This window comes from Apodemus sylvaticus, chromosome 20 (assembly GCF_947179515.1).
Source record: "Apodemus sylvaticus chromosome 20, mApoSyl1.1, whole genome shotgun sequence".
Classification (NCBI taxonomy): Eukaryota; Metazoa; Chordata; class Mammalia; order Rodentia; family Muridae; genus Apodemus; species Apodemus sylvaticus.
In genome coordinates this window covers 41480612-41496069 of record NC_067491.1, presented here as the reverse complement: position 1 = coordinate 41496069, position 15458 = coordinate 41480612, and the positions used below count along the sequence as shown (strand labels likewise).

Here is a 15458-nt window from a genome sequence, read left to right as displayed (position 1 = left end):
CTAAAATCAGAACCAAAGGATCTATGATCTCTGTCCCCCTACCCGACTCTGCGCGCCTCATCATCTCTGACCCACGGAGGTCGCTCTCTGCCTCTGACACAGCCTGTATCTGGTTTATTTTCTCCTTTTCCCTACAAGGCTGTGTGTTTAAACCTAAGATGGGGCTGAGGAGATGACTCAGTCAACAAATGCTTGCACAGCAAGCAGAAGGATCTGAATCTGATCTCTGTTGTATGACAAACTTTTCCTGGGGAGACACAACATACAGGTCTATTCACCCAATAGGAAACCCAGACACACCAAATACGGATACCACCAAAGTCCAGCTTGGTGAACCAATGAATTTTATTGGGATTACTTACAAGAATATGGGTGAGGAGTCACTTAGAGAGGCAGAAAAGACTCAAAAAACATCTGTATCACCAAAGCCCACCCCAGCGTGGGTGACAGCTCACAAAATCTGGGACACGTAGGAAACAGTGCATAGCCAGCAGGCAGCTCAACAGGTCGGGAAGTGTCCTGTCCAGGTTCTTCAGTAAGTCCCACCCTCCTGGGCAGCTCAGCTGGCTTCTGCTTCTTTCAAACAGCTGGTCAGGTCTCTGCAGCTTTTCTCCGCTGAGCGTCTTCATGGCGCCTCTGCTCATCTGAAAGTCTTCCATCAGCTTCCTCATCCTAGGGGCAGTCTCAGGTTTATGCTTACACTGGCAAGGAGTGGCCTAGTGAATCTGGTCAGTTTCAGGGACTTCCTGAAGCTGTTTTGAGTTGTTTATCTTCTTCCTGAGGGAGCTTCCCTGAAAGATGGATTGTTTCAATCTAGGAGGAAACTGTTACACAATAATTTCCCAGAACAAACATTAAAAACAAAAACAAAACAACTATTTTGGCACACACCTTTAATCCCTGCTCTTGAGGTAAAGGAAAGAAGGGCAGACAAAGAACACCTGGGGCTTGCTGCCCAGGCAATCTAGCTATAATCAGCAAGCTTCAAGTTCAGTGAGAGGACCCCTGTGTCAAGAAATAAAGTACACAACTAAAGAAGATACTTGACATTCACTCTAGCCTCTAACACACACACACATACACACACCACATACCCTAAAATGCACACAAGTGCAGAGATAAATAAATAAACAAGTAAGTAAAGATACAAATGTATTTCAGTATGAATTTACAAAACTATATTACTTGACTATAACATTTTTCAAACATTTTATTATTTTTAGACATACAGAGAAATTTAGAATTGTCATTTAATTTAATCTACATTTTAAATAATGAAGAAAACAATCTTTTAGCACTTTCATAGGGAATCTATAAACTAAGACCAAGAATTTTGGTGTGTGATTTTTTTTTTTTGATTCCAGTCAGACATGATAGCACAAGCCTTTAAACCCAGCATTTGGGAGACAGAGGCATGAGGATCTCTGTGAGTTCAAGGCCAGGTTAGTTTACATTGCAAGTTCCAAAACAATCAGGGCTACATGGAGAAGCACAGTCTCAAAACCAACAAAATCCATAAACCCATAAACCCAAATTTGAAAGTCAGTGTTATTTGCTATTCTGTTTGTCTCACTAAACATAGTATCATAATAATGTTCCTAGTAGTCTCACTTTAACTTATAATAGAAAGGAGGTAGGGAATATAGAAGAGGTTGTCTTATCTATTTATTTGTGTTTGGGACAGAGTTAGCTATGAAGCCATCTCTGCCTCCCAAGTGCTGGAATTACAGCTGTGCACTGTGCTTGGTTCTCATATTTATCTTTTAGGCATTTGAGAAAGAAGACATATTTATCATTATTTTTGGCCTTTGTGGTATTTAGTCTATTGTATCACTTTAGCCACTCTAAAAACTGTCTTCTACTTTGCTGCCACAATGATTTCTAATCTGTAACTGCTTGCTGGACCAAATCTGTAATAATCGGGTCATTTGGACTCCGGGACATCCACTAAAGCCGCCGTGCATGTTATCAGGGAGCTGGCGGCATGCCCAGTGAGCACATACAGTGTCCCACAGCTGTCAGGCCTAGAATGTCCCCAGGGAGCCTCTGGGAACCATCTGGATGAGTCCCTGAGGGAAGACGACAGCTCTGCTTTGACATTCTTGTTGGATGTAGCTCAGTGTTCCTGGGTCCCTTTCTTCAACAAAAGTGACAGCCAGCTACTTAAGCACTTAAAATTCCCATCATCTTCCAATCAATCTGCCTACCTGCCTATCAACCTACTGTAAACACTGTTAAAAGCTTTCAACTATAACTATAAAGCAATATGCCAAAAATTGGTATTTGTCATAAAGTAAACTTAATCTCTCTCTCTCCCTCTCTCTCTTTCTCCCTCTCTCCTCTTTCCCTCCCTCCCTTTCTCTTTCGCCCACCTTCCTCAGTGCCAGAGATGAAACCCTGAGCCATGTACACACTAGGCAAAGAATTCTCCAGCTGAGCTCATTCCCAGCCCTCTAATCTACCATTTCTACCATTTGTGAGGTAGAAAATACCAGATGGGAACTCTGACTTCCCGGACAACAAACCTGGCTTTAACTAGTACCAGAAAGCTGTGAGCAATGTTCATCTTTCAAAACATTCTGGCCACCTACTGTAACCAAGCGGGCCTTTTCCATTTCCACATTTCTTAAATCCTGACAAATGCAACATCTTGTTCTCTGAGATTGGCTCTCATGGATCTGTCCAGGCTGGGCGTGAACCCCTGGGGAATAGTCCCTTGAGCTCAGCTTTCTGTGTAACTGAGACAACAACATAAATTCCCCCACACACCCCAGCTTGGCCAATGCATGTTAATTCTTGAACTCTTAAGCATGTGAAGAAAGGGTATTGTCAGGCAGCCAAAGACAGACCTTCAAATGACAGACTTGTGCATGCCCCCAAAGGGTCTGACAGGAGAGCCTTATAGTGGGGAATGGTATACACCATTCACTTGTAACTCCATTAGGTTTTAAGGCCGTGTGGCAGCCTTAAATGCAGCTTTCAATGGCTGTGGGCCATTCACTTGCCGCCATTTTGAATGAGTTCTTCTGCTGTGTTTAGATGGTAAGCGAATCACAACAGCATGCTGTGGGCACCTTTAACCTCTCTTTCCCTCTGCTATTTAATTCTACTAGGGAGTTTACACTTGTAAATCTTATGCTCTTTTCTACAGCATGGGTTGCTATAGCTGATGTGCCAGGGTTTTCTACGCCACTCTCACTGGATTGGTGTTTCTGCCCCAATGTTTTGTCAGCCTTCTCTGATTCACTCCATCCTCTATCCTAGACCACCGCCATTTTGGCCTGACCAGATCCATTTTCCCCCTTCCCTGATACTTCTGGGTTAGTGCCAGTCAATTTTGCCCTAGAGGCCAATCCAATATCTTCTCTGTCTCTGGAACCTAAGTGTTGCACGTGTCTTAGGGTTTTATTGTCATGAAGAGACACTGTGACCAAGGCAATTCTTAGAAAGGGAAACATTTGATAGGGGCTGGCTTATAATTTCAGAGGTCCAGTCTGTTATCATCATAGTGAGAAGCTGGCAGCGTGCAGGCAGACGAGGTGCTGGAAGAGATGAGCTGAAGACAGCCAGAAGGAGACTTCCACACTGGGCGGAGCCTAAGCATTAGAGGCCTCAACGCTCGCCTACGCAGTGATACACTTCCTCCAACAAGGCCACACCTCCTAATCGGACACACTCTATGGTTAAACATTCAAACACATGAAACTATGGGGACCAAAGCATCATACATCAGTGATGACTAAGTCCACGCATGATAAAGTGTGTGGCTTCAGAGGCAAAGCTGGGAGACAGACTACCCAACAAAACTCTGCCACCTAAGTCTGTTTCCCAGTATCTCTGGTGCACCATGATTGTTGCTCTTACTGAGGTCTGACTTGGGCCGCCTTTCCCTTCTGAGAGCTGTGTCCCTTAGAGCAACAAACTAGATAGACAAATTGCTACTAAAGCCTTTAAAACTCTAAAGTCCCAGAATTTCCCCCAAATGCTCCTGTTTCTGTTAGCGATACCACAGTCCTCTGTCATTAACTGAAAACTTGATTTTTATGACATTCACTTCTGTTCAAAGGTGTTTTGAAAGCCTTCTCCAGGGCCTGGCAGCTCTCTCCCATGCCACAGTTCTAGGAGATGAGTTCAGCGGTTGGAAGAAACTACCCCATCTTTTTGTAAAAGACCATTCCTAGATCTTTCTCCAACCACGAAGGCTTTTTCTCATCTTCCCGAACATGGGACCCTCCCACCTAAGTATGCTGGACTTCTATCATAGGCCACAGTCACTTTTTAGACACACCCTTTGACTTGCCAAGTTGCAAGCCTTAGGCAAGAGTCATATCTTGCTCATACTTATGTGTTCCGAAGGATATCACTGCGCCTAGCATGTCATATGCTATCCAGTTACCTCCAACCAACCACCAAGTATTGTATTTGATGTTCCTCGACATTTTAATGAACTGGATATTTAGTATATTCAGTTACTTTCCTATAGGTTTACACTTTTAGTTGTTCTTTTTTATTAGCATAGAGTATTGACAGTAGACTGTATTTATCAATACATCACTTTGTCGCTAAAATTTGATGTTGATTTCATCTTCCATATTTTACTCCGGTTGATATTTTATTAGATGATAATTGCATTTAGAAGGAGACATTACTTCTATTAAATCATTTTCATGACTGCATAATACTTCCATGTGTTATATGAATCAATGAAGGAGTAAACTGTTACATAGATCTGTGCCCCCTAATAATACAATTTTCTATTTGCTTTCTGCAGGTAAATGTGAATGTAAGGAACAGGTGTTAGGAAACCCCAAGGCCTTCTGTGGAATGAAGTATTCATATGGTGAGTTTGAATCCTTGAAGCTTGAGTATGCTCTATTCAGACTACGTACAGGGCCTTCTAAGGAAACTAGACGCCTGGCTTATGCGATTCCACAAGGCATCAGATGCTTGGGCAGTGGTAAGAAGGCTGCTTATGAGGCATTCATTAAAACTGGTGGTGCCACACGCCTTTAATCCCAGCACTCAGGAGACAGAGGCACGTGGATCCCTGTGAGTTCGAGGCCAGCCTGGTCTACAGATGGAGTTCCAGGACAGCCAGGGCTACACAGAGAAAATCTGTCTCAAAAAAACAAAACAAAACAAAACAAAACAAAAGATTGGTGATTCACCTATGATATGTTTCTCAATGTCTCTAAATATTCTTCTACCATTCAAATGCCAAAAAACACAGCATATGGGTTTAAATAACGACTTTTTACTAGGTTCTAAATGGCTCTGTAATCATAGTGTATTACTCTATGTGGCAGTGAATTAGCCACTTTGGCTCCTGGCTGGTCATACACACACTACACCAGTCCAAGAGCTCTCTGGATTCGAGAATGAAACACACAGACGCACATACAGAGGCACACACACATGCATGCACACACACATGCACACACGCACACCACGCCAGCTGATTTTGTTATGCCCTGACTAGCTCAATGGCTAAACATTTCTAAACCTCCCCGTAGCCAGCACAATCTCCTCTCCTCCGGCATTCCTGACTTAACACCTCTTAAATCTATATTTTATCTTGTTGCACTGGCTCCTTCTGGGCAGCCTCCTTATCTTTGCTGCCCAAGATGCTCTGGGCAGCCTTTCTGGGGGCCTCATTCCTTCTCACACCTACATTTCGGCCATTACTCCCTCCTGTCCTTCCCAGCATGGTCCTTCCTATTCCCTTCTTCTCGCAGACATCCTTTCTTTCTCCTCCCTCTGTTTCTTCTCCCGAGAACCTAGAAGTCCTGAGCCCCCTCTCTCTCTGCCCCTCTTTTTTGAGCAATCAAAAACTAATTGGGATGGGGCAGTGGCGGCGCATGCCTTTAATCCTTGCACTTGGGAAGCAGAGGCAGGCAGATTTCTGAGTTGGGGCCAGCCTGGTCTACAGAGTGAGTTCCAGGACAGCCAGGGCTGCACAGAGAAACCCTGTCTCAGGAAAATAAAAAATTAAAAAAAAAAACAATTGTGGACAGGGATGTTCAACATTTGGACACACAGATTACCGATTTGGGGGCCGGATCAAGACAAAGCATTAGAATCAATTCCCAACAACACTGTGTGTACAGTAGGCGGGGAGGGGGAGGAGTGGGGGCATTTTATTGCTGAGAATGATGAATGTTTGAACTGCTCTGCTTACTCTGTTCTGCACTTTACAATGCATATATTAAAATATCACTTAGGATTTCACAAGCATGTGCTATTTTCTATGTGTCAATTTGAAATATTTTGTATTTATTAAAAATTAAAAGAAGGGTCTGGAGAGATGGTTCAGCAATTAAGAACACTTGCTAGTCTTCCGGAGGACCTGGGTTCAGGTCTCAGTTTGCACACAGTAGCTTGCAACTGTCTGTTACTCTAGTTTTAGGAGGGGATCTGATGCCTTCTTCTGGCCTCCCTGGGCTTAAGGCACACATGTGGTGCACATACATACATGCAGGCAAACACTCATACACATAAAATCAAAATAAATAATTTTAAAATAAAACAAGTGGAAAGAATACTACAGACTTTCCAGCATGTAGGAGGACAGTTTACCTCACCTAGTAAGCTTGCATTGTACTCCAAAGGACAGTAAATAATCAATAATATTGCATAACCTCTGTAGAGTGATGTAAAATATACTCTACCAAAGCATTTTGTTCTCTGTCATAATACCATGCACAGTCAACCAAAGAAGTATAATATGATCAGAATCTAAATAAAGACCTACTCATTCTCTCTGTGTAGATTTGATATATTAATAGACTTTTTTGTTTTAATTTTTTTTTCTTTCTGAGACAGGGTTTCTCTATGTAGGCCTGGCTATCCTGACACTCACTCTGTAGACCAGGCTGGCCTAGAACTTAGAGAGACCCGCCTGCTTCTGCCTCCCAGAGTGCTAGGATTAAGGTGTGTGCCACCACGCCTGGCTCAGCTGAATATACTTAAAATTGCATTTGCAATAGGCAGTGCTTAATGTCTTCCCAGTGTCATAATATCAGAAGGGGCAAAGGTTGAAATTTCCCAATAAAGAGAAAGTAAAAGGGGGCTGGAGAGATGGCTCAGCGATTAAGAGCACTGACTGCTCTTCCAGAGGTCCTGAGTTCAAATCCCAGCAACCACATGGTGACTCACAACCATCTATAATGGAATCCGATGCCCTCTTCTGGTGTGTCTAAAGACTACCTACACCAGCTACAGTGTACTCATATATGTAATGTAAATAAATAAATCTTTTTAAAAAAGAATTAAAAAGGAGAAAATAGAATATAAATGAGATTAAATCACTGCAAAAGTAAATGTGCCTTGTGATCTTAAGAGCAGATTTTTCCGGTATCCTGATTTTCATCAATTCGCCCTTCCCTCACATGTGGAAATGACTATTTGAATAGTTCCAATTTCAACAAAAAACCTGAACTCTGTATGCTTTTTTTTTTTAACATTTGGAATTATGTCATTCATTACAGTGTTAAAAATCAAGATTTTATCAGCTCATGATAAAGGCTCCCACGCTGAGGTCAATGTGAAGATTAAGAAAGTCTTAAAGTCTACCAAGCTGAAGATTTTACGAGGCAAGAGAACACTGTATCCGGAGTCCTGGACTAACAGAGGCTGCACCTGCCCAATCCTCAATCCAGGTGAGCACCGGTTAGACTTCCCAGCCTGTGACCCTTGTCTCTCTGCACTTTGGCTGTCTTCTCTTACATCGTCTGAACCAGACGGCCATAAAAGCATCTCTCCTTTTACCTTAGGAACACTGGGTAAAATCCAAAAGGAACTCTTTGAACTACCATTAAAATGCACACACACACACACACACACACACACACACACACACACATCTCTTCCATGTGCTCTATAAAAGGAAAGTATTTTGAAATCCAGCAATATAATACTCTGTGTCCTGAAAGTGGAGCCTCAGATTGGCTCCAGGTGCCCGCGGCACTGGCCACACTTCCATGAGCTTATCGGTCACTCTGCGTTATTGAAAGCCAGGTCCTATTACACGAGAACCTGTTCCCGAAGGAAGCGCCGGCGCAAAAGCCCATCTGTGCAAATAACACTGAAACCGCTTCTACTGCTGCGTGAGAAGCATCTGTTTCTCCTGGAGAGAAATCAACTCTCAATGTTCATCGGGGTTGCTTTCCGTTGAATGGTCATTCTGGTTCTGAAATGAGAAACAGCCAGGGAAATGATTTAAATACAATCTTAGTAAGACCTGGAACGGAGCGAGATTTGATTTCAACCTTAAAAATGTAAGGCAGAGGTGGTGGTGATAGTGGTCATGGGTGAGTTCTGACGCTTGACCCTTTAGGAGTTCAGACTTCCACAACTCTAAAAGATAGCTCTCTGGTAATGGTACTCAGCTGAGATAGGGATCTCCTATGACAACCTTCCATCAGGATGTGTAAGACCTCAGGTGATGATTGCAAAAACTGTATCCTACATGTACACACCCACCTCATGGACTGTGTCCGCAGCTGCTTCTCTGCTCCCTTGCTAAATGTGAAAGCAGGATTTTAAATCCTTCTCATCATAGACCTCCAATGCTCTTTCAGCATTAACATTCAAATAATACTACCAAAATGATCAATATTCGGTTCTGGGAAAACAAATGCTTCTAAAAAGCCTTCTTCCCTCTTCCTGCCTTTTGTGATTTCCTGCATATGCAGTAATCATCTGTGTTATAGGACACCACTGAGACAGGTACATCATTTATATTCTGGGTCTAATTACTCTCCTTATGAGCCAGGAAACCACAGTTGTGTTAATAAGAACTCTTAATTAACAAATGAAAAGAAACAGATAACAGAGAAAAAACTACAAATAAAATATCCCCTAATCTGAACATTTAAACAGCAAGATTAAAAAAATAATGTTTTCTCAAGTTAACTGATGTTTTTATACTTTCACCCCTCTGATGTTTATTTCATTTAATTTCATTTAAATTTCAATAAGGTAAAAGGGAAACGTTCTTAATTGTAAAAATGAATAGTTCCAAAAAATAAATAAGAACTTGGATTTTTGAATACAGGAAACAAAAAGTCATTCATTTAAATTCTGTTTTCCAATGATCTGTGCTTAAGGGCTCTAATGGATAATTTTCTATTATCTTGGCGAAAAGGAAAAAAGAGACAGAGAGAGAGAGAGAGAGACTAATTCAGTTTTGCAGAATGACATTAAAAACAAAGCCATCTGCGCCACCCTCCAGGAAGTGAGCTATATTTCCTATTCAAGTCTGTGCCAGAGTCAAAGAACCAACTGAGTTCATCACAATTGAAAACATAAGCACAATTATTCAAAGAATTCTTGAAAACATGTTTACTTGCTTTGAAGAAAAATCTGGAGGCTGCCAAAGCAAAACCAGACACTGTTTCGGTTGGCTTTTGTTTTTCCACTTTTACAAGTTCAATGACTAAAACTGAAGAAGACTGATAAGAAAACTCTGAAACCTTACGCCCCAACTTGTCTCCCCAGCTGCCTTTGAAAAGGAGCTTTCTGCCTGGGCGGTGGTGGCGCACGCCTTTAATCCCAGCACTTGGGAGGCAGAGGCAGGTGGATTTCTGGGTTGGAGGCCAGCCTGGTCTACAGAGTGAGTTCCAGGACAATCAGGGCTACACAGAGAATCCAAAAGGGGGTGGGAGTGGGGAGGAAGGAAGGAAAGAAGAGAGAGAGAGACAGAGACACAGAGCGAGACTGAGAGACACACAGGGAGAGACAGAGAGACAGAGAGACGGAGAGGGAGAAAGAGCCCAATCTGCCGGCCCTCCATGCAGCCTTGTGCTCTGGGAGTCATGGATAATGGATATTTTGTGTCCATTTTGTATCTTTCACCACCAACACTAGCGCCAAAGTACACTTCCTTTTTTCATGGATTAAAAAACTGTGCCCTCAAACAACGTATAACAAAGCAGACATCAAACTGTAAAGATAGACAAATTAAATATAAGTGCTACTGTGCCTGGAGAGGTGGCTCATTGGTTAAGGGCACTGGCTACTCTTCCAGAGGTCCTGAGTTCAATTCCCAGCACCCACAAGGTACCTCACAACCATTTGGGATCTGATGGCCTCTTCTGGCTAGCATAAAGACAGAGCACTCATATACATAAAATACACAAATAAATCTTTACACACACACACACACACACACACACACGTACTACAAAGAGATGTAAATGAAGGCACTGTGTGTTATGGTTTGATGGTACTCTTTAGGGGTTTATTCAATATCATTAGTTTTATATCCATAAGGTAAGTGGTAAATTCCTATACTATTTGTTCTATTTGTGGCTTTAAAGTAATCTAAAATACTAGTCTTGATCTTCAAGTCTTTATTCATGTTTTTAAATGTATATTTATATTTTATGTATAACGCATGTTTTGCCCACATGCGTGTTTGCGCACCGTGTTCATGTATGCACAGAGGCTGGAAGAGGGTGTCGGGTCTCCTGGGATTGGAGTTACAAATGATTGGGAACTGTCATGTGGGTGCTGGGAATCAAACCAGGGTCCTCTGTAAGAAAAGCCCCTGCTCTTAACCACTGAGTCATCTCACCAGTCCCGAAGTTCTGGTGGTTTTTTTAAATGCTTATTGTATTTGTAAAACGAGAACTTTATTATCTAAGTATTAGACAAAGCAATGCATACATACATACATATATACATGCATACATATGCATACACACACACATACAATATATATATGTATTAGGTTTTACTAGGGATTGAACCTAAGTCATTTCTCATAGCCATGAGAGCATCCTAGCTCTGAGCTATATACAATCCTTTTTACTTTGAGACAAGGTCCTGCTAAATTGCTCAGGTGACTCAGACTTGGAATCCTCTTGCCTTAGTGTCACAAGTAGCCATAAAAACTGGGGTTACAAACATATATCACTATGCATGGCTCATACATTTAAACTGATATTTATTTGAATTTTAACATCCAGTGTTTTCATTGAAAAATTTAAAGTATACAGCTTTTTGTCTTAGAAAGTTATAGGCATACTTATTTTTCTAATCCTGTCTTTTATAAAATTGTTTCTGGATGTCAAAATTGACACCAAGTAGTATACCGTCATTTCTTTAATTAATACATAAAGAGAGAGGGTTGTCACTGTGCAGTTGTTAGCATTTTTTTTTCTTAAGCCTGAATGTTTTTAAATTATAAGGGCAGTATTGAGTCTGATAAGGTCTCATCAGTTTTTTTTTCATTTTTTTATTTTGTTCATAAACAAGCTACTTATATTAATTCCTCAAAGTGTATATGGAGAATATGTGTTCTTCTATGTGATCTGTAGTTTATTTCAACATTTTACAAATAGCTGCTTCACTTTTGCAAAGGCTTGTTTTGGTTTAGTTTGGTAGTTAACTTGCTATATTTCAAGACAGGATTTCTCTGTGTAACCCTGGCTGTCCTGGAACTCTCGCCAAAGGCTAGGTTGTGGAACTTGGTCTATAGACCAGGCTAACCTCAAACTCAGAGATCTACCTGCCTCTGCCTCCCAAGTGCTGGGATTACAGGTGTGTGCCACCACCACCCGGCTTGTAAACCCCTTCTTAATTGCTGCTACCAAACACACACACAGTGATCTCCAGGGAATATTTATAGATCAAGTGCACACTGATCTCCCTCCCCCCTCTCCCCCCTCTCCCCTTCCCCCTCCCCCCTTTCCCCCTCTCCCCCCTTTCCCTCTTCCCCCTCCCCCTCTTCCCCCTCTCCCCCCTTCTCCTCCTCTCTCCCTTCTTCCCCTCCCCCCCTCTCCCTCCCCTTTCCCTCCCCTCCCCCTCTCCCCCCCCCCCTCTCTTGGGGCAAACAATCCAAAAGCCAAGAATCAGACAGCTCTGAGTTTGAGTCAAAGTGCTGCTATTTAGTAGGAGAAACTGAATAAGCCTCCTAACTTCTGAGCCTCAATTTCTCATTCAGACGAAAGAGACAAGATACTTTATAAGTTGACGTCAAGGTCACGAGATAATATGCGTATAGTATATGGTATATAATATATACTTAATGTCATCTCTTAGTATCTATAATTATCTTATCCATGCCTATATAAAACTATGAACCAGTAATGTGTGGAAGTGCTAAAGCCACAGCACCTCCTTTACTAGAGTTTAGTGTCTTCCAGATGGTGATGCTGCATCTAATGCCTTTAATGCATGCCTTTAATCCTGATATCCCAGGGGCAGAGGCTGGTGGATCTCTGTGTGTTCCAGGCCAGCCTGGTCTACAGAGCAGGGATAGCCAGGGCTACATGGAGAAACCGTGTCTCAAAAAGACAAAAATGAACACAGAACAAAGCCAAAAAAAAAAAAGTGTAATTTGTTCTCCCCCCTCCCCCGGTCTGTGTTTTCAGGCTTGGAGTACCTGGTCGCCGGCCACGAGGACCTAAGAACAGGCAAATTGATTGTGAATATGAAAAGCTTCGTCCAGCACTGGAAAGCAGCTCTTGGCAGAAGAGTCATGAACATCTTAAAGAGAGACTGCGTGTAGCACTGAAGGTCTTAAGCACACAAGGGCTCTTCTCTAGATAGCAGATACACAAGTCTAATGAAAAAGAGACCTCCAAATAAAACTGGAATATTTTTTTAAGTGCCAAAATGTAGGGGGAAAAATATTCCATTTGCATAGGCCTTGTCTAACCTATCCATTCTGGATCTGTGTTTGAAAACAGTTTTATTTCATAAAGAGAGATGAAAACCCCACGCCGATACCTGCTTTAAGTGAAACTGGTTCTGAAAGCCATAGTCATTACGAATTATTTTAATAGTGACATCACTGTCATCCATTAAGGGCCGTACTGCTGACAAGGTCTCTTCCCCGCTTCAGATATGTGTTTGATGATATTTGAGGAATTAATGAGATTTTAGGGAAACACGCCCCTAACCCCCAACCCCCACCCTCCAACTCTATTTGCAGGAAAGGCATTTCTTAAAGAGAGCCTTGTCTTGTGTGCTGTGTGTGGACGTCGGTGTGCGGGATGTGGATGGGACTTCTCTGTGTATATATAGTATTTCCTTGTGTAAAGCACTTTACCTAGCACTTGTGAAAGTCTGGAGACGGCTACTGACAGGCAGAGAAGAGAAGGGCTGCTGAAGACCCTGCTGAAATAGACGCTCCGCCACTGTGGATGGAGAGGAACTGTGGCTAAAGGAAGCTATGCTGTTAGCTCCAGACACTGGGAGAAACACTGTAATCATGCAGCCTAAAAGGAGAATGTTTGTGTGAAGTCTCCGTTTGGGGTGAGAGGGTAGATTGTGAGATACTGGCCATAATGAGAGAGAGAGAGAGAGAGAGAGAGAGAGAGAGAGAGAGAGAGAGAGAGAGACTTTAAAAGAAAAAAACATAAATGTAGAAATATGTTTGCATAGAGAGGGAAGTAGAGTTTAAATGTTAAAAAGTTCATTTATTTGTGAAGCACTTGTACACACTTCGAAAATTATTGTAAACACAGAATTTGTTCTATTTTTTGTTTAGTATTTAAACATGAATATTGGACCAGTTTTCTTCCTTCTTGTATTAACAGTACTTTTGCCCATTTCCTAACCCAACGTATGTGATAGCTCACCAACTTGCTCTGTTTCATTGTCTTCCGTCTTCTTTGTCCAGGCATAGCCCTGCTGCAGACAGTTTTTACTGTACTTGAACTTACAAACCAGGAACCACAGTGCCGAAACCTTAGATTCATATCCGGAGCATATTTTTCCCTGAGGTCCTGTGGACTCACACAAATATATATATATTGCTTTGTGACTTTGTTTTTATATTTCGTGTATGTAATAAAGGCAGATGGCCTCCTGAACTTTGTCTCCTGACCAATTCTTCAATGATGCTACAGATTAGCTTCTCTTAATAAGGGAACTTAAATCTAATTCCAAGGGGAATTAATTCTGAGGGACCTGGGAAAGGGCTCAGTGGGTAGAAGCATTTGCCATGCATGCTGATGGCCTGAGCTGAGCCCTAGAACCCACACTTGAAAAGAAATGAACTGACCTGAGCAAAGTTGTCCTCTGATGTCTACCTGTGCATCAGAATACACACACGCCAACACACTACACACACACACACACACAATAAATAAATTAGTGGGTTTTTTTTTCTTTAAAAAAGTTACTCCCAGCACTCCAGAGGCTGAGACAGGCAGATTTCTGAGTTCAAGGCCAAGCCTGGTCTAAACAGCAAGTTCTCAGACAGCCAGGGCTACACAGAGAAACCCTGTCTCAAAACAAAAACAAAAACAAAGGGAGGGAGGGAGGGAGGGAGGGGGAGAGAGGGGGAAGGGAGTAAGAAAGGGAGAGAAGGAGGGAGGAGGAGGGAAAGAGGGAGGGAGGGAGAAGAGGAGGGAGGAGAGGAGGGAGGGAAGGAGGGAGGAGGGCAGGGGGAGGGAGAAAGGGAGGGAGGACAGATGGAGGGAAGGGGAGGGAGGAGGAGTGAAAAAGAAAGGGAAAGAGAAAGAGATAATGCTTCAACAGGGTGGAAGGAAAGAGCCAGCTTTCCCAAAATGTTGTCCTCTGACCTACAGACACACACACACAAACACAAATACACACACACACACAAATACACACAAACAAACACACACATACACAAATACACACATACACACACAAATATACACACACACAAACACACACACATATACACACAAACACACACAAATACATACACACACAAATACACACACACACACACACAAGCGCGCGCACGCATTAAATAGTCTTAAAAGACAATAAATTATGGAGAAAGACTGCATTTCTACCCAGTCACTAGGACTTAGCAACAGAGTAGAAGCAAATTTAAAGGGATTTTTTTTCTACAGCCTTTGGCTATTACATCACAGTTTTTTTATAACGTATTTATTTTTTATGTTTTCCGTAGTGAGCCTAGCCTTTAATGGGCTGAGTCATCTCTCCAGGAAAACACACTTACTTTTAAGCTCACTTATTTTTATATTGGTTAATGGGGAGTGTCCACGCTAGAGCACTCATGTCAGGGTCAAAGGGCAACTGGCAGGCGCCTCCTCCTTCCCACTGTTCGGGTTCCAGGGCTCTCGCTCAGGTCTGACCTGGCAGCAAGCATCCTAACCCTCATAACCCGCTCACCTGCCACAGGAATTATAGCACAAATTGAAACACAAAAGAGGGCTAGTGAGGTGGGTCAGTGGGTCAGCAGCAAACCTGGCAGCCTGAGTTCAATCCCCAAGTCGGGCGTGGTGGACGGAGAAGGCTGAAGGCTGACTCCCCAAAGTGCTCCCCTGATTCTCCATACGGGCACCAAGGTACATGTAGGCACGCTCACACTCACACGTGCACGCACACACATACACACACAGAATGAGAACAATTATTTCTATTCCAACCCTCCTCCATTCACAATAATATTTAGTATTTATGAAATAGTTTTCCATGAATATATATGTATGTATGTGTATGTGTAT

The 15458-nt window shown here is 42.4% G+C and overlaps 1 protein-coding gene across 1 annotated transcript in view; it reads left to right on the top strand.

The window, feature by feature from the left end:
* The window catches only part of Ntn4 (netrin 4), a 123700-nt gene extending 110356 nt beyond the window's left edge, over positions 1 to 13344 (top strand). Inside the window, exons 8-10 of the mRNA XM_052165503.1 lie at positions 4772 to 4840; positions 7488 to 7658; positions 12378 to 13344. Coding sequence (XP_052021463.1) covers positions 4772 to 4840; positions 7488 to 7658; positions 12378 to 12514 — 377 coding nt within the window. The 3' untranslated portion in view covers positions 12515 to 13344. The remainder of the gene's footprint in view (positions 1 to 4771; positions 4841 to 7487; positions 7659 to 12377) is intronic.
* The last annotated feature ends 2114 nt before the right edge of the window (positions 13345 to 15458 follow it).